Raw genomic sequence first — 21,986 nt, 5'->3', positions numbered from 1 at the left:
GTGGACCTGGCCATGCCGCACGGCCGTCCCCGTCCCGCAGGCTTGCCTCACTCGTCCTCCTCCGCTCTGATCGGACTGAGCCAGAGCAAACCCTCCTCCACCAGCCTGCGTCTCAGCATCTTCACCCCCAGTGTCCTGATGATCTCCAAACATGCCGACGGTTCGCTCAACCAGTGGGCCGTCAGCTTCGCCGAGGACTCGGCCTTCTCCACGGTGCTCAGCGTGTCTCATAAGTCACGGTACTGCGGTCATCGCTTCCACCTCAACGATCTGGCCTGCCACTCTCTGCTGCCGCTGCTGCTTACCACCTCGCACCACAACGCCCTGAGGACGCCCGCCGCCGCTCTGACCGCCCCGGCCCGCAGGAGCAGAGTCTCGCAGGACCCCAGCGCCATCTACAGCGAGCTGATCCTATGGCGGGTGGATCCGGTGGGGCCGCTGTCGTTCTCTGGTGGCGTGTCGGAGCTGGCCAGGATCAACTCGCTGCACGCCTCCGCCTTCTCTAACGTGGCCTGGCTGCCCACGCTCATCCCCAGCAACTGCCTCGGTGAGGACTGCTTCCTTAGGTTCTGACATAAAAGCAAAACTCGCTGTGGAAACCAGGGGCCAGTTGTTCAAAAGTAATCTGATCGGATTTTGGCCATCGGATTGGATCAAATCTTGAAAATGGGTTGTTCAAAGGAAAAAAAGGATTCTGAATTCGGATTAGATCACAAAATCCAATCTGGGTTTTGATCTGGATTAAATCCTCAATTCAAACATTTTAGTAAGATACTTTTGATCCCAAAAAACTGGATTGATCTTATCCCAGCAGAAGGGTGGATTTCAGGAACAAAAATTTAATAACTTTAAACCTGGTCCAAAAAATGCAACATTTGTAACATGATACATATCCCCAAACAGCTGTCAATATCAAACAAATATCAATATAAAAAAAAATTATATTTAATTTAAAGTTTTCTTTTTTTCATCACTGATTGTAAACTACATTGGCACAATCATCAGAGATGGAGCAGTCAGAAGTAGTTATGTGTGTAAATGCAATGCAAAATGCAAAACATTGGCATTTTGTTCTCCATCAGCATGTCCCTTTAGGGGCTCCGTAGAGCTCTAGTAATCCAGATTTGGAAATCTGGAAAAGTGTGTATCTGGATCAGGGTGATCCAATCCAATTTTGCTTTGAAAAACCGGCATTAAAGTACGATGGGTCACCTGGTCCCGGATCGCAAAATCATGGGATTTCCAAATCCAGATCATTCTGATCCAGATTAAACTTTTTGAACAGCTGGCCCCAGGGTTCGTACAAGGTGCTTAAAGGAGTCATCAGATGCCCATTTTCCACAAGTTGACATGTTTCTTTAGGGTCTTAATGAAAAGTTTATAACATACTTTAGTTAAAATTTCTCAATGGTAGTGTAAAACAACACCCTTTTTACCCTGACAAAAACAGCTCTGTTCACAGCAACCCGTTTTGTTGCATGCCCCTTTAAATGCTAATGAGCTCTGCTGACCCCGCCCCTCTCTTCCGTGGGGTGGCGAGATGTTCTGTTAACTTTAGCCGCATTTAGCAGCGGAACTTGCTAACTAGAAAACCTAAAAACCCTTATTCTCACTTCTGCTGTAAGTAAAGCTGGATCACGAAGGATTCGTGCGAACATAGACGCATTTATGTAGATCGGGGCGCATTCCCTTCAAAAACAAACGTAATCCTCTGCGTCTTCAGCGGCTCAGATGTCGGGAGTAAATGACGACTGCTGTGTTCATTATTACATCCAACAACAGAACACCTCAATCGCTTAGGAGACATTCTGCTCCAGCATCAAAACAATGGAGGATTGTTTACAGCTCACTCAGGGCGGAGCTAAGGTAAAACACCAGTGTCAATCAACAATCGTGGGAGGGGCCTGGGTCTGAGTGATGTCACACAGCCAAGCATCTGAGATCGGCTTGATCTGAGAAAGGGGATATTATTTATTGGGATTTAAAAAAAAAAAAAAAAACACTGGGTGGATTTTTATGATTATAGGGTGGTTGTGTACACACACTGCTAAGACACATTTATGTTCAAACAACATGTAAAAGTGAATTTAGCATCCGATGACCCCTGTAAAGTGCTTGAAGATTTGACTTTTTGAAGTTTAAGTCCTGGAAAACACTTGAAAATATTTGAAAAGTGCTTGAATTTTTAAAAGGCAGTATACATGAAATTAGTGTTAATTTTTATTTTCGATAAAATCAGTCTTTTCACACAAAATTAACAATGCAGCGCATCTGATATAAATACAGAGCCCCCTGCAGGTATTTGTTATAATACATTAAGTAATTAAGTTTATGCTCATATTATGTATAGGCATATTACATTATGTATTATGAATAAAACCATGTAATTACTTGTGATATGTAAATACTTTATTTGAACCTATTATTATTGCCTCGTCGTTATTTTATATATAGGTAAATATAGCAATATTAAAGCCTGTTTTTCACAAAATATCAGATTACTCTTCAAAATAATTAGTAGATTACTTGATTACCAAAATAATCGTTAGTTATGTCCCTGGATTAGTTAAACATTTCAAAATACAACTGCATTATTTTGCGTTTAGTAATTAAAAGACAAATATTTTGTCACTGAAAATTTCTTGAAAATAGTATTAAAGGGCACCTGTTATGCAGAATCCATTTTTACATGGTGCTTGGACATAAATGTGTGTTGGCAGTGTGTGAACACAACCACCCTACAATGATAAAAATCCACCCACTCCTCATTTTTTAATCCCCTTTAAACCAAATCAGTCTCACTAGGCCTGTCGTTTTGATTCTCTATCTCTATGCAATGTGACATCACACTGCATAGGCCCCGCCCACTGCAGCTGATTGACAGCACAGCATTGATGACGCAGTGGATTACTTTCATTTTTCAAGGTAATGCGCCTCAAAATCTACCTAAATATGTTTGTCTGCGCAGAGAGAAGTATACGCGATGCCCTCTTCTGGAGACGGGGCGGGGAATATGCAGCTCATTTGCATTTAAAGTGAAACACACCAAAACAGCTCTTTTTTTTAAACACACCCCAAAAATGACATTTTCCAGCTGTTATAATAAATGATCTGTGGGGTATTTTGAGCTGAAACTTCACAGACACATTATGGGGACACCCAAGACCAATATAACATCTTGTAAAAAGGGGCATAATAGGTGCCCTTTAAAATATTGTCTCGTTCTAGTGAAACAAGTATCTGTATTTTGTCTCATCTTGTGAGCTAAGTATATTGTCACACCCCTAGTTTCTACGAGCGTGATATAGCTCATAATTTTCCAAGTGTATGATATAGCTTTCATCCTTCAGGTCAGTCATATGTTCACGAAAAAAAATCAGTTTGAAAAAGGAAGGCGATAACTTTGCCATAGTATCCTTTCAAATGTTAAAGTTGCCACAGTCATTGCATGCTTTGCATGTGCTGCAATTTATTTGTACAATTTTGTTTTATTAGTTAATTTATTCGAATTTGAAAGGTAATAACGATATTGTTTGATAAGTGTGATCTCTGATTTTAGTCGTGGAAAACCAAAAATGTAGTGCTTGAAAAGTCCTGGAATTAAATTTTGCGGTATCTGTAGGAACCCTGGGAAACCTTCAATGGAAAGCTTATTTATTCAGCTTTCAGATGATGTAATAATCTCAATTTTAAAAAATTGACCCTTGTGACTGGTTTTGTGCTCCAGGGTCCGCTCATGAATATTTAATGTGCATCCTCTGTTCTTCAGCTTGCAGCTGATTGGATGATAATCTTGGTCTATTCATATTTAATTTCCTTCCCAAAGGTGTGTATGGAAACTCACCCAGTGCCTGCTTCATCGCTAGTGACGGACACTCGCTCCGACTCTATCAGGCCATCATCGAGGCCAAGAAACTGCTGAGTGAACTCTCCAACCCCGACATCTCCGTAAGAATGATCCTGGCTGCTATATCAGTATATCAAATGTAGAGTCCTGCTTATCTATAATGTGTTCTTCCTCCAGAAATATGTTGGAGAGGTGTTTAACATCATCAGCCAGCAGTCGACGGCCAGACCAGGCTGCATCATTGAGCTTGATGCCATCACAGACTTTGTACGTATAAGATCCGCTACAGATGTGACCCAAACTAATGAGCTGATCTAACACAAGAGCATCATTTCCCAGAGTGCTCAGCGCTCACGTCTCTCTCTCTGTTTGTTCAGCAGGGGAAAGAGACGCAGCTGCTGCACGTGTTCGAGGAGGACCTGATCTTGGGAAGCGAGAAAGTAGACGACTGCCTGCAGGATTCTGGTAAGAAGTCATTATCTGATAGCGCCACAGCGTTCATTGAGTCTCTGTGCTGTGTCACGAACGCTTGTCCTCTGTTCAGTTCCCAGCCGGACGCTCTTCTCCGCTCGCTTCTACCTGGTGGTGGTGGAGATCACTCAGAGCGGCAGGTCGCTCCTGCACATGTGGCATCTACAGCTGGACGCAGTTCCCGTCGTTATGGGTTTGTAATGGATCTTATGGTAAACAGTGTTGGGAAGGTTACTTTGGAAATGTAATAGGTTACAGATTACAATTACCCTACTTAAAATGTAACAAGTAGTGTAACTTTCCTCAACAGGAGTTCTCTGCTCCACCTGTGCGCTTCCACAGTCCACTCCATTCTCAAATCTCTCGCATTAATTACTCCGATCGAAACTGTTCAATCTGTTCAAAGCTTAGCTTTGCCAGTCATGACCAGGGCCGCTGCTGACCAAATGAGTGCCCTAAGCAGAATTGTATGGTTGTGCCCCCTCCCCCAGATATTATGGTTGTAAAAAAACACATAGGGGTCAAAATAGAACTTTAATCAAATATAAAAGTCAATAAATTGTAATTAAATTGTATTATTTACAAATGACGATTTTTTAAATACAGTTGTCTGATTTATATTATAGTCTCAAGCATTCAGAAATCACGCAAAAGAAAACTAAGCACTACAATAAAACCATGGTTAATTTTTGTGAGGGTTGTGATGTCCACTTGCTTTTGTTGAAGAAATTATAGCGGCTGTAGCATTTCTATCGCAAAAAGGTGGCCAAAAATGAAAGATTAAGTGGATATTTGAATTAGCCTACATTTTTGGTCAATATTAAACAAGGCCTTTGGCTCCCTTTACAGGCATTTGTCATAATATGTAATGTACACGAATTGTTTATTTTGTATTACATTATGCATTTTAACCGTGTTATTCAATGAAACCATATAATTATTAATTAACCAATCATTATTGCCTCATTGTTTTATATAATGCATTTTAAGTAATTTTAAAGGCTGTTGTTGGCTTGTTTTTATAACCACAAAAAAATATTATCTTAATACTTCTTTGTAAACTATTATTTGAAATAACAAAACCATGATTAATCTGTGGTTATCATGGCTACAAGAACCATGATTTTTGGTTTTATTCGTAGTGAAACCATGGCTAATTTTCGTAAGGGAACATGGAAACTCAGAGAATATTAGATTAAATAAATTATTACCGACATTAAAACAGGTTATTTACGTCAACAGTCAAAAATATTTCACAGGATTATGAAATGTACCTGAAAGTGATGCACGGGCTTCATCAAGGCTGCATTTATTTGATCAGAAATACAGGAAAAAAAACAATAATCTTGCAAAATGTTATTAGAATATAAAATAATGGTTTCTATTTTAATATCCTTTAAAATATAATGTATTTCTGTGATGCAGCGCTGAATTTCCATCATCATTACTCCAGAATAAAGCGTCACATGATCTTCAGAAATCATTCTAATATGCTGATTTATTATTAGAGTTATCAATGTTGCTACAGTTGTGTTTTTTGGAAACTGAGAGATACGCAGAACGTGTCATGCAAGGTTCATATATTGTATTTTTGCGGCTTAATATTCACAGACTCTAGTCCATCTCGAGTTTTGATTCAAGTGTACTGACCCTACTTTTGATCTATTCATCCAAAATGTGGCATATTCTGTGACATTCCACGTTATAGGAGTTCCGTTTTTATGACTGGATTCTACGAACCAGTCCGTGTTTTCCGCATCGCGAAATCATAGGGCCGTATGTCTCATATTTTAGAGTAGTCTGTGCAATTTGGGAAAGAAATCAATTAAATCTGTATGTGGATGCGTGTAAGTATTCAAATGTAACCCCCTTTGTAATCGTTAACATTTTCATTAGTAACTGTAACTGATTACAGTTACATTTATCTTGTAAAGCAAGCGATTGATGTTTCTGTCAACTGAACTGCAGATTTGTGTCGTTCTTTCAGAGCAAACTCAAACTCCAGACAGAGAGACTGTGTCTCCATCATTTAACTTTGAGACGGTCGGCTCGCCACAAACCCCGAGACCCAAACTGAAGACGTCTAACCTCCAGAGCGCCTGCCGCCTCACTCTGACCAACACAAAAGTCTTCAGCCAGGAGCTGGATCTGCCGCAGGGCGTTGAAGTCATTCGTGTGTCACCTGCTGCAGGTGACCGCAAACCACCTCTGTGTGCCTTTGATGATAAGATAATGCATGATGTTCTGATTATTCCCATTATGGCCTTTATTTATCCTCCTTTTTAAAACGCTCCATGACGCTTTGCGCAAATTATGGGAGGAACTTCTGTTAAACTGTAAACAATCACTGAAAGATTTGCTGTATGAACACAATATAATACACTTTTTCAAAAAATTAGGTACGATGAGGTGACATTATTCTACTCACCCTTCAACCTTCATCCAACAATAAAAGAAAAGTGTAAAAATAATAACAAATTACTACAACATCAATAACCCCAAAAACTTGATTCATGTCACATCACATGTCTGTATTATGTAACATTGTAATGTTTGCCAAAAATGTTAATTAACCGAAACATTGAGTGATTGCCATCATTTTATACAGACAATAAATATTGTACTGTATATACCTGCTTTAGAAACATTCCAGTAAACACTGCTAATAGGGATTAGAAGTGAAAACAGGAGACATTTTAAAGCATCTGTGTGAGAACAAATCTGGAAAGAGACATGAGGATTTGGGGAGCAAAATAGGTATTCTCAGTGCATTTTTTTGGATTGATCATAAATTAAATCAGGATAGCAGAGCATAAATTTGCAGTGTATGTCATCTTGGTTCATATTGTTACAGCAGAATACAAATGAAAACATGAAAATAATGCAGCATCTCTTCCATAGATATTCTTATTATAGCATGTCACATTAAAATACCAAGCATTACATTATTCTCCTGACGTCTGGTAATAGAATATGAAGGAAAATGTACAGCTCATTCAGTCAAACTGGATAAGGATTATTTGTAGTGCAACCTTGTGATCTGAAATGATTGGTTTCAGTCTTTTTGAGTGGAACTTCCCCAAGCCAAATCTATTGGGTTATCTGACAAACAGAAGGGATGGGCGATATCTGATCGTTTGTGATATACCGGTAAAAAGTCTCTCCATGATAAGAATTAGTCTTTCCGTGATGATAACGATAAAGTCTAGTTGTTGGCATATTTCTGTGTGCGACATCACGGAAGGTGGACGTGAAATTGAGGAGGAGTTTATCGCAGATAAACCATATATTTTGTGCAATCGTATGTTTATTGTCTTCAAGTTTCATCAGTTAAAATGTCTCTATCTCCGTTGTGCGTTTTATTCAGCGATAACTGGATGCCTTTGTCCATATTAGGGATTTCCTGGAGCGTCGTCAGTGCTATTACTTCTGCGATGCATGTGTGGAGTTTCTGCGCGAGGGCGCCCTCTGGCTTCCAGTGTGATTTAAACCGTCATTACATTATGTGTGTGCTCAGTAATGCTCAAAACAAAAATAGGTTTTTATAATTTTGGGTAAAAATAGGAAAGAGAATACTTTTCTCTAAAGAAACAGGATTCCCTGAATTATCGTCATTGATATCGTTATCGCAATAAATACCAGAAGTTATCGTGATATATTTTAAAGCCCATATCGCCCATCCCTAACAAACATCAACGTTTGCGTTGCAGGTCATTTGAGCGCCTCGTCTCTGCAGCCGGCCGGACGCTCTCCGTATCTGCTGGCCACGTCTTGCTCAGACGGATCGGTCCGGTTCTGGAGGTGCAGCGCCGTCTCTGACCCCGATGGCTCTGCTGACCCGTCATACGTCTGGGAGGAGTGGGCTTTGCTTGTGGAGGAGGGCGAGGCCAGCAGCAGCGCTCTGAGCGTGTCCGGTCAGCTCATGGGTCTCAGCTGCTGTCACACCAGCAGAGTCGCAGTCGCGCACCGGAGCCACGAACCCATCATGCACATCAGCATCTTCCAGTGCGACTCCACCGGAGGCTCTCAGTGGATTCTGGAGCAGACGCTTAAAGTCTGCGGTGCATACAGCCCCAGTGCCAACGACTGTGATAAAATCCTGAGTAACGGCTGTTCAGTTAAGAGGCAGGTCCACTTAGACTGGGTTTCCAGAGAAGATGGCTCTCACATATTAACTGTAGGTCTAGGATCCAAACTTTACATGTACGGGATGCTTTCTGGAACACCTCCAGATCTGGGTCTGTCCGATTGCAGTAATCGACAGCACAGCTCTCAATTGGTGCTCCTCCGAGTGGTGGATCTGGTGTCGTCGGTTGAAGGTTCGCTACCCATCCCTGTCTCTCTATCTTGGGTGCGAGATGGCATCTTAGTAGTCGGGATGGATTGCGAAATGCACGTGTACTCCCAGTGGCAGCCGCCGGCTCCTGTCAAACTGTCACGCACTGGTAGCGTGACGTCGGTGAAACAGGAGGGACTCAGTCCGAATCCTTCGAAAAAGACCCTCACCAGATCCATGACTAGTTTGGCTCAGAAACTCAGTGGAAAGAGAACCGTGTACGACCTCCCGGCCGAGATGGAGGATTCTGGGTTGTTTGAGGCGGCCTATCACCTGTTTCCTACTCTGCCCCAGTATCACCCAGTGCAGCTGTTGGAGCTCATGGACCTCGGGAAGGTGCGCCGGGCCAAAGCCATCCTGTCCCATCTGGTGAAGTGCATTGCTGGGGAGATCGTGTCTATGAAGGACACTGCGATAAACCAGGAGCGGCGTCTGCGCTCGCTCACCATCAGCGCCAGCGGAAGCACCGCCCGAGACCCGAAGATGTTCAGCAAAGCTGAGAGCTCCGACTACACCGAAATCGACTCCATCCCGCCGCTGCCTCTGCATGCGCTGTTAGCCGCCGACGAGGAGACCGCTCCTAGTGCCAAAGAACGATCGGAGAGCGTGAGCGCTCACGGCCAAAGCGACGCTTACAACGAGCTCTTCCAGACCACCGGCGTCAGTGTGGATGACATGGACCCTTTTGATGGAGATGAGGAGGATGCAAACGCTAAAGTCATTGATTTGTCAAAGTACAGCCCTACGTTCTTCGGCTCCGAACATGCACAGGTGTTATCGGGACACCTGCTTCACTCCAGCCTGCCGGGCCTGACGCGGATGGAGCAGATGTCTCTGATGGCTCTGGCGGACACCATCGCTTCCACCAGCACCGACATTGGAGAAAGCCAAGGGAAAGGCCAAGGTCAGTGTCTTTCACTGATATAAGTGCAGTTTTCATTTGTAGGGACATCATTTGAGTTATGATAGAATGCACTTACAGTGGTGGCCAAAATCATTAGAACACTAGTAATTCCCACTAGCAGCTACAAATGAGTTTAAGTCAGTTATTGCTATTGTTTGCTGTAGTGTGTCAGTAGAAAATATCAGTTTACATTTCCAAACATTCATTTGGCCATTAATTGTAATAATGCAGTGAGCTCTGATCTGATCATCATCAGTCTGTCTGGAGTCACATGAAGAAACAGAACAAACTGAGACAGACTCAATCCAGAAGAACTGATGCTTCAAGAAACCTCCTGCGAAGCTCCTGAGAAACTCTGCTCAAGTGCACCGAGGGCAAACGCTGCTTTAAACACAAAGATGCTCACACCAAATGTTGATTTCATTTAGTTCATAGAAGCTAATTGATAAAGCAAATCTATTTATGACATTATTATTGACAGCATCCTCATTTTACAGCTTAAAGTGCCTAAAACTTTTCACAGTTCTGTAGCTTTGCAGGAGGTTTCTTAAGGCATCTTGGAGACTTTGGAGATTATTACAATTAATGGCAAAATTAAATGTTTGGAAATGTAAACTGATATTTTCTACTGACAAAAGAAAGCAAAAGATAGAAATAATTTAATTAAAACTATTTTTTAGCTGGTGAATATACTAGTGTTCTAATAATTCTGGCCACCACTGTATATGCCCCCAAAATTCAAGAGAAAAATTACCCTATTTGAGTTTTTGTCTCATATTTATATCATATGATGTAGTTAATCAACATCACATGAGCATCTAGTTCAATATCACACGAGTGCTGTTTTTGTCCCGAATAGCATGATACTGATTTTTTACAACAGTTAAAAAGAAAAATAATTTAATATCGTGCAGAACTGTTGGGTATCTCTAAGCAACACACAATTTCTGAATGACTCTGCGTTTTGAATGAATCGATGATTCAATGGTATTCATAAAGAGAGCCATTTACTTCATTCCTGAATGAGTCAGCCATTTGAACGAATCAAATGAATGAACGACTCAATGACTTATTCATTAAAGTGCTCCTATTATGGGTAATGAAAGGTTCATATTTTGGTTTTGGGAGTCCCCAACAACAGGTTGACATGCATGCAAGGTCAAAAACACTTTCATTGTCTTATAATATGCATTTATTTTTACCTTACTTGCTCAACGACTCCCAAAGGCTTCACTCAACAATTCGTTTTTCCAAACCCCTGCTTTGCGTGACGCTAATCTGCGGTGATTGGTCCGATTGGATCTCGCCTGTAATGCCTGATAAAGCAGTGTTTGTGAGCACAGTGCTGTATAGCGTTGTTACCGGGGAAACAGATATTTTACCACACCAAAAGCGGTACCTAGTGACAAACAAGGTAACGCTGTACACAAAGCAGGGGTTTGGAAAAATTTATCATTGAGTGAATCCTTTGGGAGTCGTTGAGCAAGTAAGGTGCATAATGCATATTATAAGACAATGAAAGTGTTTTTGACCTTGCATGCATGTCAACCTGTTGTTGGGGACTCCCAAAACCAAAATATGAACCTTTCATTACCCATAATAGGAGCACTTTAAAAATTAAAAAAGAAAATGAGAAAGATAAAAGAAAGCTACTTTCTAAAGCTACTTTTTGTAATATCTATTTCATGCTTTTCTCATGTAACACAATAATGGCTTTAAATGATATTTTGTGGGTAATTTCTCAGCTGCAATTGATGTATGATTAATATGTGATTAGATTAATGAATCGCCACATTGTATAATTGATTTACAGCTCTAGTTATGCTGTGATAAATCTTTCCTCAGGTGGAGAGACGCTGGATGAATGTGGGCTGAAGTTCCTGCTGGCCGTCCGCCTGCACACCTTCCTCCTCACGTCTCTGCCTCCGGCTCATCGCGCTCCGCTTCTCTGCCAAGGTAAGCGTTCAGATGGTGGTTCTGCATATTTCTGTAACTCTTAACAGTAGAGAATGCCTCAAAGAACACCAAGGTCATGGGTTCGATTCTCAGTGAAATGCATGCACTGGTAAAATGTGTACCTTGAGTGCAATTCCTTGCGTAGACGTAATTGTAAATCTCAGCTGTAATATGTTCTGTGGACTTCTGAGCTCAGTAACTCAGGTGCTGCTGGTCTACAGGACTGTCCACCTGTCACTACGCCTGGGCGTTCCACTCCGAGGCCGAAGAGGAGCTGCTCAACATGCTTCCGGCCCTGCAGAAAGGAGAGCCCGCGTGGCCCGAGCTGAGAGCCATGGGCATGGGCTGGTGGCTCAGGAGCACCAACAAGCTTCGCAGATGCATTGAGAAGGTTTGACCAAACTGAGCCCATTTTCTGTGCATATTAGATGATGATGAGTAGATTTTGCCAAAATTGGCAGGATATATAATAATCCAGGATATTTCAGTAAATAATGCTCACATTCATGTTTTACACCATAGGCATCTACTGTATCTGTTAGCTTTCCCTATATTGTTCTGCATTAGTCTGTGGCAGTCCGTAAACAGTTATTGAACAGTTCTCAAAATGGCAAATTTAGAGTTGTTTCCCCAAACTTTTAGAACTTTTAGCTTGTAATTAGTATATCATAACCTAACCTCAAGCATCAAATATTAAATATACATCAAATATACATAAATAATTAGTATCTCTGCAATGCTTCTGTATATTGACATAAAACTTTGTAGGTGTTATTGTCACAGTGTGCACTGTACATTTTAAAAGTTTAAATATAATGCTAAATCTACTCATAATCTAGTCATAGCCTCTCACACAGGTCAGCTCAGTCTGTAGCTGCTGCTTGTTTGATTATTCTTCTGTGCATCAGATGCTTGTCTTCAGCCACAATATTCAGCATCTTTGTTTGTCAGCACCTTGAGTTACATTGAGATGACTGAACAAAACTTAAACTTTAGTTATGCATTTATTTTTGTTAATTTTCTGTCTTATTTGTAGAGCATGGGCTTTATGAAGTCCAAACAAGTGTAATGATCAGTGATCCTCTATCTCCTACCAGGTAGCAAAAGCTGCTTATCAGAGAAACAACGACCCGTTAGACGCAGCCTTGTTTTATCTGGCCATGAAGAAGAAAGCTGTGGTCTGGGGACTGTACAGGTAACCACACACACACACACTCTCTCACACACACTCACTCTCTCACACACACACACACACACACACACACACACACACACACACACACACACACACCAAGGCTTCAGTCCACTGAGAGCTCCTGTGTGTTGAAGGTCCCACCATAACGTGAAGATGACGGCGTTCTTCAGCAATAACTTCAGTGAAGACCGCTGGAGGAAGGCAGCGCTGAAGAACGCTTTCTCTCTGCTCGGAAAGCAACGTTTCCAGCATTCAGCGGCTTTCTTTCTGTTGGCCGGATCCCTGAAAGATGCTGTTGAGGTACATTTGCATCTGTTCTGTTTATGTTCTTCTCTGAAACCTTCCTCTGTCATGAGCTTCTGAAACAAGAAGGAAAGTATAATCATCAGGATTACGGTCTTTAGTCTTCCTGTCAGTTCTCATGATCTGTCGGTTTTACTCGCTCGATCAGGTTTGTATAGAGAAGATGCAGGACCTTCAGCTGGCTCTGGTGGTCTGTCGGCTGTACGAGTCTGAGTTCGAGATGTCCTGCAGCTACAAGCGAATCCTGCAGAGGCATGTGTTGGGTCAAGACCAGCAGATCGCAGCCCATCAGGACCCTTTCTTACGCAGCATGGCGTACTGGGTCTTAGATGACTACAGCAGGGCTTTGGACACGCTGCTCGAGCCCAATGCAGACACGTCACATGAAGGTGAGAGCTTCACAGAGATCAACAGGAGAATAATGCAATCAATTATGGAACTCATAGGGCTACACAATCATGATTTATGCTTCTCTTGGTTTACTAAGCATAAACATCGGCTATACTTGCCGGCTGGTTATTTATCCTTACAACGTTTCAGTTTCAGCTATAAAGCAGATTTGAATCAATTCAGCTCAGTGTTGATTCAGTTCAGTTCAATCGCAGTGTTCATTTTGTAAAATTCATCAACTATGAAATGAATTCAGTTTCAGCTATGAAGCAGCTCTACAAAAGACGATGGAGTCATTATTTTGATAAATTCAGATCAAGTCAGTTCAATGTTGATTTAGAGTGCTAATGTTGTAAAATTCATCAGTTATAAAATAATTTCAGTTTCAGCTGTGAAGCAGCTCTACGGAAGACAATAATGTCATAATTCAGCTCAATTTCGTTAAATGTTGATTCATTTCAGTTCAATAACAGTGTCAATTATAAAACGAATTTGATTCTGCAATTCTGAATTTGAAATTCAGATGCATCGAGGCAAGATGAATGTAGAGCTGCTGGTCTCATTGGTGTCTGAACACAAAGAGCTAGCGACAGCGACTACAAAAATCTCGATAAGAGGGAGTTGTTATGGAGAGGAATTGCAGATCAAATAGGATTCGATGTGTACCGGGGTATTTCTGGTATTCATTAAGCGCCATCTAATGTCAGGGAGTGAATTTGCACGTTCACTCGGCTCATCGCCTGTGAAAATCGCTTGGGTATGAACACAAAAGACGCGGTGAAAAACGTCGGCGAAAATCATCCCGGTGTGTACGAGGCTTTAATGTTGAAAAATTAATCAACTATGAAATTAATTCCGTTTCAGCTGTGACGCTGCTCTACAGAAGACGATGGAGTCATTATTCAGATCTATTCAGTTCTAGTTTTGTTCTCATCTGATAGGGTCAGTGCAGTTAATTCGAACATATTACTGAATATTAAAGGATAAGTTCACTTTCAGAATAAAAATGTTCTGATAATTTACTCACCCCCATGTCATCCAATATGTTCATGTCTTTCTATCTTCGGTCGCATAGAAATTAAGGTTTTTGAGGAAAACTTTCCAGGATTTTTTTTCCGTATAGTGGACTTGAAGGTCCAAAGTGCAGTTTCAGTGCAGCTTCAAAGGGCTCTACAGGATCCCAGCCGAGGAATAAGAGTCTTATCTAAAGAAAATGTATAACCACAAATGCTCGTCTTGCTCAAGCTCTGCAATGCGCATGCGTACTCTGTGTACTCCGGTTCAAAAAGTTAGGGTAAAAAAACTCCATCTCAGTTTCTCCTCCAACTTCAGAATCGTCCGACACCGTCAGTGGAAGCACCGACACATTGCTTTCAAAGTGAACATGTAAAGAAGGCCAAATGCCATTTACAATAAAGGTAAAACAATGATGTGGGACGATTTTGATGTTGGAGATGAAAATGAAACAACTGGTAACACTTTACTTGAAGGGGTGTGCATAAGACTGACATGACACCTTCATAATCATGACATGACACATGTCATGAATATGAAGGAGGTTTTATGCATGTTTATGACAACTGTCATTAAGTGTCATTCGCTCAGTTATGTCATTTTTAATGCAAATATGACATTATTTGACCTTACCCTAACCTAACCCTACCCCTACCCTTACCCCTAACCATAGCCCATAACAAATACATCTCAAACAATGTCATCTTTGCATTAAAAATTACATAACTGAGCTAATGACACTTACTGACAGTTGTCATAAACATGCATAAAAAAACCTTCATATTCATGACATGTGTCATGTCTTGATTATGTAGGTGTCATGTCAGTCTTATGCACACCCCTTCAAGTAAAGTGTAACCAAACAACTTACTAACTTTCTGAACCAGAGTACACGTGTGCATCGCAGAGCTAGAGCAAGACGAGCATTTGTGGTTAAAAAGTATATACATTTTATGTTATTTTTTTTAGAAAATGAGCTATGATTTCTCTAGATAAGACTCTTATTCCTCGGCTGGGATCATGTAGAGCTCTTTGAAGCAGCACTGAAACTGCATTTTTAACTTTCAACCCGTTGATCCCCATTGAAGTCCACTATATGGAGAAAAATCCTGGAAAGTTTTCCTCAAAAACCTTAGTTTCTTTACGACCGAAGAAAAAAAGACATGAACATATTGGATGACACGGGGGTGAGTAAATGATCAGGAGGTTTTTATTCTGGAAGTGAACTAATCCTTCAATCCGAACTAAGCAAACCAAAGGTGACAGCGGTAGAGCCTTTATTCTAAAAGATTTTTGTTTTCCTCCTAATGTGCTTCCAGAACTGAATGTTACTGACAGGACTTGATCTCTTTCAGGAACCGGATCGTCTCCCTGTAGTCCTGATGTTTTTAACTTCTACACCTACCTCCGCACACACCCGCTGCTGCTGCGCCGTCACTTCGGCTCCTGTGATAAAGCTAAAGTGGGTCTGACCGCTGAAGGCCGCGCCATCAGCCTCACAGAGAGGAGGCTCTTCTTCACCGCCGCTTATGCACACTTACAGGCCGGCTGCCCCATGCTGGCTTTAGAGGTGCTCTCCAAAATGCCAAAGGTCGTGAAGCGCTCAAAGCCGTGCGAGAATTCGTCCGTGTCGTCGAGCGAGCACAAAGACCAGGCCTCGGCTCCGTGGCCGGTTCTCAACGGCTTGGAGTCCGTGTCCTCGCTCTCGTCTCCCAGAGAGGACAGCCAGTCGGACTCTGTGCTCAGTTTCGACTGGAGCCAGCCGTCTGTCACCCTGCAGGACGACCCTCTGGATCTCAAGTGGGACAGCGATAAAGACGACTCGGACGAGGAAGAATCAGGCCTGGCGATGAAGACCATCCGTCCGGAGAAAGACGACGGCACTCCGGAAGCGACATCCACCCCCAGGGATCACGGTAGGGCTGTCAAAATGCATCTAAATTCGAATTTTGCACTTAAGTATTATCCATTTTCGAATTTATAAGGCATAATTTCAGTTTTGGGGAAAACTGCCTGAGACCACAAAAGGGCGCATCAAGCAAAATATTACTAATGCACGTTTCTTCAAAGCAATAAAATAACATGACTATCTGTGAAAAAGTGCATGTGCAAATATGTATTTGCTTAAACAATTATAAACAAAACAGCATCATGCATGCATAGTTGAATACAAATGGATGAAAGCCAATCACGGAGTACTTTTTCATTTAAAAACATGAGATGCAGTGGGATGCAAAGAAAACAGCCATAAAGTCTCAAGACATGTTTTTTTTAAAAGTTGAACTTTAATTTTACATGGCTTTCTAAACATGCGGCTCTCTTGTGCGAGACGCGAGTGCAACGCTGATAGATGTCCCTCTAGAAAGTGTGATAAATATGCATTCTGTGTGAACGGCTTGGTTTCAGTTTGGATAGTGTTTATTCTTGTATTCTTGTAGAAAACAGGTGTATATTCTTTAAGAAAATAAGGGACGCTCCAGATATTTGTACTGTATCATAATGCATGTCTGCCTGCAGTTAAAAGAGAAATAATCACAATTGTTTTGCTTAACCCATTTATGTACAATTATTCTTAAAATAATTTTAATATCATACTACAAAAAATGTCATCGGCCTGAGTAAATTGTACTGTTAGAGAATTGGGACTTCACAAGTAGTGTAGGTGAAGATACTTTGAAATTACATACATACATCATCACTGCACTGTATTGGCCACATCTATGCTTCCATGAGCCTTTCCAGTGCACAAAAAGTTGTTAAAATGATTATTAAAATGCTCTACACACTAAGAAAAAATTATTCTTTTAAGAACTGAAAGGTTTTTCAATACCTCAAAAGTGGTGGAACAACAGCACACTACAACAAATTGCCCGCATTGACGAGCAGAGATGTCAGAGATCCACACAACTCTAGTTTAAACCAATGCAAAGAAATTTTTATCGCTCGTAATTTCTGGAGAGAAAAAGCGCAGACACTGGACAAGGCTTAAACTTTCTAGTGCTTATGTGTTCATGCACGTGGATTCACCTCAGAACTAGGGTTGGGTATCGTTTGAATTTGATCAATTCCAATTTCGATAATCGATTCCAATTCTTATCAATTCCCAGTTTCAATGTGGTTAATAAAAGTCAAACATTTAGATATCAAACATATTTATTCTGTGTCTCTTTTTGCAAAACATTTAATTGCTGCTGAATAATACCATGAACAAAAATCGATTAAACTCGATTAAAAGCACAATATGTACGATTTTTATTAAAATATCCAAAAACCACTAGAACAGTGTTCATTGTGTCGCCTGCCAAAGACGTCATAACCCCTCGATTTCCGGTTTAGTTTTGTAGAAAACATGGAAACACCAAAGACGCTTCAGTGCGTTTACATGCACCCTCTTAATCCGATTATAATGAGATTTTGACAATATTGCAATTAAACTTTATCTCATGTAAACGCAATACATCGATCTAAATAATGCGATTAAGCTCATAATCGCAGCAAGCATAATCATATTAACATAGGTGGCGTACGCCGATTTTAATTGAAATATACAGACATGTAAACACATTAATCGCATTATTGCCGCTCTGACCAAAGTGCGCATGTGCTCGTGACAAACATGAATGATGTGACACGCACCTGTGATAATACGCAGATTAGAAACGATGGCGGGGAAGAAAGCATGACATAACTCGCTGCTACCAGTCTCTGTTCCTTACCCTCATCTAGACGCAGCGTAGGCAAACGAATTCCATCACATTTCTATGGCGCCGAAAAAGCATGGACTACAACCATACAAAAGTGTTTTGCATTAGACGTAAATAAATTAAAACAGTGGCCAGTAACACACCTGCTCATTTGTGCTGAGCAGTGAATAATGGCAGTAAAAAATTAACCACAACTCTTAGCGATCAATAAGAATAATGAAATTGCATGTAAACAGGAGTGAAGAGCTTTGCTCTTGACATGTAAACATCATAATGCGATTAAGTCCTTTCTCTGATTATTGGAAGTAATCGCATTATTTGTGTGCATGTAAACGAAGTCAGTGACTCAAGATTTACTTGTTTTATTACTGGACGAATCAGTGTTTTTGAATGAAACTCTTGAATGAATGATTCAAAGACAAATACATTTTTAACAGCCACTTTTCACCACCTAAAAAAAGATGCGCACACAGGAATTGATAGGTGGAATTGAAATTTTAATTTTACAACAAGTATTCGATTCCTGACCTTAAGTACAGTGTTGCCAAGTCCGCTGTTTTCCCGAGGAATTGGGCTACTTTAACACTGTTGTTTTTGATGTCCGTGGGTCGAAGCGACCCCAATATTGTCATATTTAGCCCCTGGAATGTGAATTTACCAGGGGAAACCCGGACAAAGCATGTGAATTTTACACCCCGGAACGTTATTTTTAACAGGGGACCCCCCTCGAAACGCGATTGGGCTAGTTTTGAGTAGCAATTGGACGGGTTTTATTGTGAAAACCTGGCAACCCTGCTTAAGTATCCGTTTCTGGAATTGATTTTAGATTCCTGACCCTACTCAGAACTAGGGATGGACATTCCAAGCAAAATGTTTGAAAATCTCTGGGTATTATTCGATTATTATTAGAAAATTGCACCCCTCCCCCGCATACACGCACAAATCCCCATAAACAGAGAGAGACGGGATTCACGCTTTCAATCTGTATGATAAACTGTTTAATTCAGAAGATAGGCTACCTTAACTCAAGCCATATAATGATTGTAGCGTGCTGAAACATTAATATAATAAACATAACCGAATGACGGCACTTATTAACATAACAGTCCGTCGATTAGCATAAATCAACTGCTCATAAGGCTAGGACATTTCCATTTTCAAAAATGGAACCCCTAAAGGGAAGAAAAATATACTTCAATATATTCTGTCGCAATTATATCGTTGGGTAATTATACTGTTTATAAACTGCGGGCATCAGGGAGCCGTTATTAATATGCTGGGCATTGAAATCGCTTATGAACGCGTGCTTGTTTTTTACTTTCACTTTTGAGATTCGCGATCACATGCGGAGCAGCACTCAGCAGTACTTACCACACATTTCACAAGATTAGATGCTTGTCAGTGGTGCTCAGGATCTGCAAATCATTCGCCATCATCCTATCAGTCATCTCTCCTTACTCTGTTTATGTGGGAAGTGAAATGTTATGTACTGTAATGTAACAGGCTACCGCTAGCAAGCGGCTAACCGTGTCCCTTTAGTGGCTCCGTAGAACGTGTTAGGTGCGTTATTGGCGGCGCCACATGAACGCGTCACCACCGCATCAGCACGGAAAACATGGGGACATTTTTTAAGACAATAATCGCACAACCCATTCGATATTCTATAATTAAATCAACTAATCGAATATTAGAAAATCGTGACCCATCCCTACTCAGAACTGAAGTCTACTTTCAATGTTTTTGCATTCGAATGTGGATTTTAATTTAAAAATTAGATGAGTATTCGAAATTAGAATTTTTATTTGACAGCCGTAGATCACGGCGCGGACGATTCGCCTGCACTGACCGAGGACATCCTCGCCGCGCAGCTGAAGTTCAGCTCCTGTCTGAAGATCCTCACCACAGAGCTGCGGACGCTGTCCACGGGATACGAGCTGGACGGAGGGAAGCTGCGGCATCAGCTGTGTCACTGGCTGGAGCGAGCCGTGGCGGCGCTGCAGAGATGCTGCGGATACAACCCCTTCCTCCAGCACCTGCCCGAGGGCATCTCGGCCGACCTGAGCCAGGTGGAGGATCTGGAGGAGCGGGGCGCGGCGGAGCAGGCCCGAGAGCTGCAGCACCGGCGCAGACTGTGGCTGAAGAGGAACCAGCCGCTGCTGCGCATCTTCCTCAGCTACTGCAGCCTACACGGCTCTCACGGAGGAGGACTGGCCTCCGTCAGGATGGAGCTCATTCTGCTGCTGCAGGAGTCCCAGCAGGTAACACGCTCGTTTGGATTGAATCACTTGAATCGGATCTTAAAGGGTTAGTTCACCCAAAAATGAAAATTAGCCCATGTTTTACTCCCCCTCATGCATCCTAGGTGTATATGACTTTCTTCTTCCAGACGAATCCAATCGGAGTTACACTAGCGGTCAAAAGTTTGGGATCAGAATGATTTTTAATGTTTTTTACAGGAGTTTCTTCTGCTCAAGGCTGCATTTATTTGATCAAAAATACAGGAAAAGATGTAATATTGTGAATACTATATTTAATACTATTTAATATAGTTACTATATAACGTTTTTCTATTTTAATATACATTCAAATCTAAGTTATTCCTGTGATGCGCAGCATCATAACTGCAGTCTTCAGTGTCTCATGATCTTCAGAAATCATTAATATGCTGATTTATTATCAGAGCTGGAAACTGTTGCTGCTTCATATTTGTTTGGAAGCTGTGATACTTTTTTCAGGATTCTTTGATGAATAAAAAGTTCAAAAGAAGAGCGTTTATTTAAAATAGAAATCTTTTCTAAAGCGCTGCATCACAGAAATACATTATATTTTAAAGGATATTAAAATAGAAACAATTATTTTATATTCTAATAACATTTTGCAAGATTACTGTTTTTTTCTGTATTTTTGATCAAATAAATGCAGCCTTGATGAGCAGAAGAGACGTCTTTAAAAACATTACAACTCTCACTGATCCCACACTTTTGAACGGCAGTGTATATTAAAAATGATCCTTGCTCTTCGAAGCGTTAGAATGGGAGTAGATGGGTGTTTTTGTTCAACAGTCCAAAAGAAGTCAAATAAAGCGCATGCATCCATAATGAAACATACCTCACACGCAGTGTTGGGTGTAATGCATTACAAAGTAATTAATTACTGTAATTTAATTACATTTCTCTTGAAAAAGTAAAGTAAGGGATTACTCTTAATTTTTCTGTAATTTAATTACTGTTACTTCTGATGTAATTGTATTAAATACTGCATAGACTATAGAATAATTCTATTTAAAACAATAGTGGATTTAACATCTAATATTAAAATGTGTGTTTAATGTAACCTTCTCCCTTTAAACACTTTGGACAGTTCAAGAATAATTTATGCAATTTTGTATTATGTATTTAAAAGAATTAAAAGAGCAGTTGCATGTTGTTCAACAAGTTAAGTTAAACAATACAAGAATAGACATGAAAACATTTGTAATTCTTTCAAATACAAAATTGCTTAAATTAAGAAACTAATAAGTAATGCAATACTTTTAAGAGAGAGTAATTAGTACGGTAATCTAATCACACTGTTGAAGGTGTAATTAGTAACTAGTGTGTAATTAGTAATTAGGTTTTTTTTATAAGAAAATTCCACGTACAACAGTTAGCAGAAGTGGGAGAAAAGTGTTTATAACATTTTAAATAGGAATATTTTTCTGACAAAAACACATGAATTCGCTACAGGAGGCACATTTTATGATGGATGCATGCACTTTATTTGACTTCTTTTGGACTGTTGAACAAAAACACCCATGTACTCCCATTCTAACGCTTGGAGCCAGGATCATTTTTAATATAACTCCGACTGGATTCGTCTGAAAGAAG

The 21,986-nt window shown here is 40.8% G+C and overlaps 1 protein-coding gene across 1 annotated transcript in view; it reads left to right on the top strand.

The window, feature by feature from the left end:
* Positions 1-21,986, top strand: part of LOC107571775 (dmX-like protein 1) — a 67,639-nt gene that overhangs the window by 16,125 nt on the left and 29,528 nt on the right. Inside the window, exons 9-22 of the mRNA XM_016258143.1 lie at positions 41-547; positions 3,827-3,948; positions 4,025-4,114; positions 4,225-4,312; positions 4,392-4,511; positions 6,306-6,509; positions 8,029-9,558; positions 11,404-11,514; positions 11,736-11,905; positions 12,612-12,709; positions 12,844-13,009; positions 13,161-13,401; positions 15,772-16,332; positions 19,930-20,378. Of these exons, the coding sequence (XP_016113629.1) occupies positions 41-547; positions 3,827-3,948; positions 4,025-4,114; positions 4,225-4,312; positions 4,392-4,511; positions 6,306-6,509; positions 8,029-9,558; positions 11,404-11,514; positions 11,736-11,905; positions 12,612-12,709; positions 12,844-13,009; positions 13,161-13,401; positions 15,772-16,332; positions 19,930-20,378 (4,457 nt within the window). The remainder of the gene's footprint in view (positions 1-40; positions 548-3,826; positions 3,949-4,024; positions 4,115-4,224; positions 4,313-4,391; positions 4,512-6,305; positions 6,510-8,028; positions 9,559-11,403; positions 11,515-11,735; positions 11,906-12,611; positions 12,710-12,843; positions 13,010-13,160; positions 13,402-15,771; positions 16,333-19,929; positions 20,379-21,986) is intronic.

The sequence above is a fragment of the Sinocyclocheilus grahami genome, unplaced genomic scaffold (assembly GCF_001515645.1).
Source record: "Sinocyclocheilus grahami isolate Dianchi unplaced genomic scaffold, SAMN03320097.WGS_v1.1 scaffold1649.1, whole genome shotgun sequence".
Lineage (NCBI taxonomy): Eukaryota > Metazoa > Chordata > Actinopteri > Cypriniformes > Cyprinidae > Sinocyclocheilus > Sinocyclocheilus grahami.
This window is presented reverse-complemented; position numbering and strand designations above follow the sequence as displayed.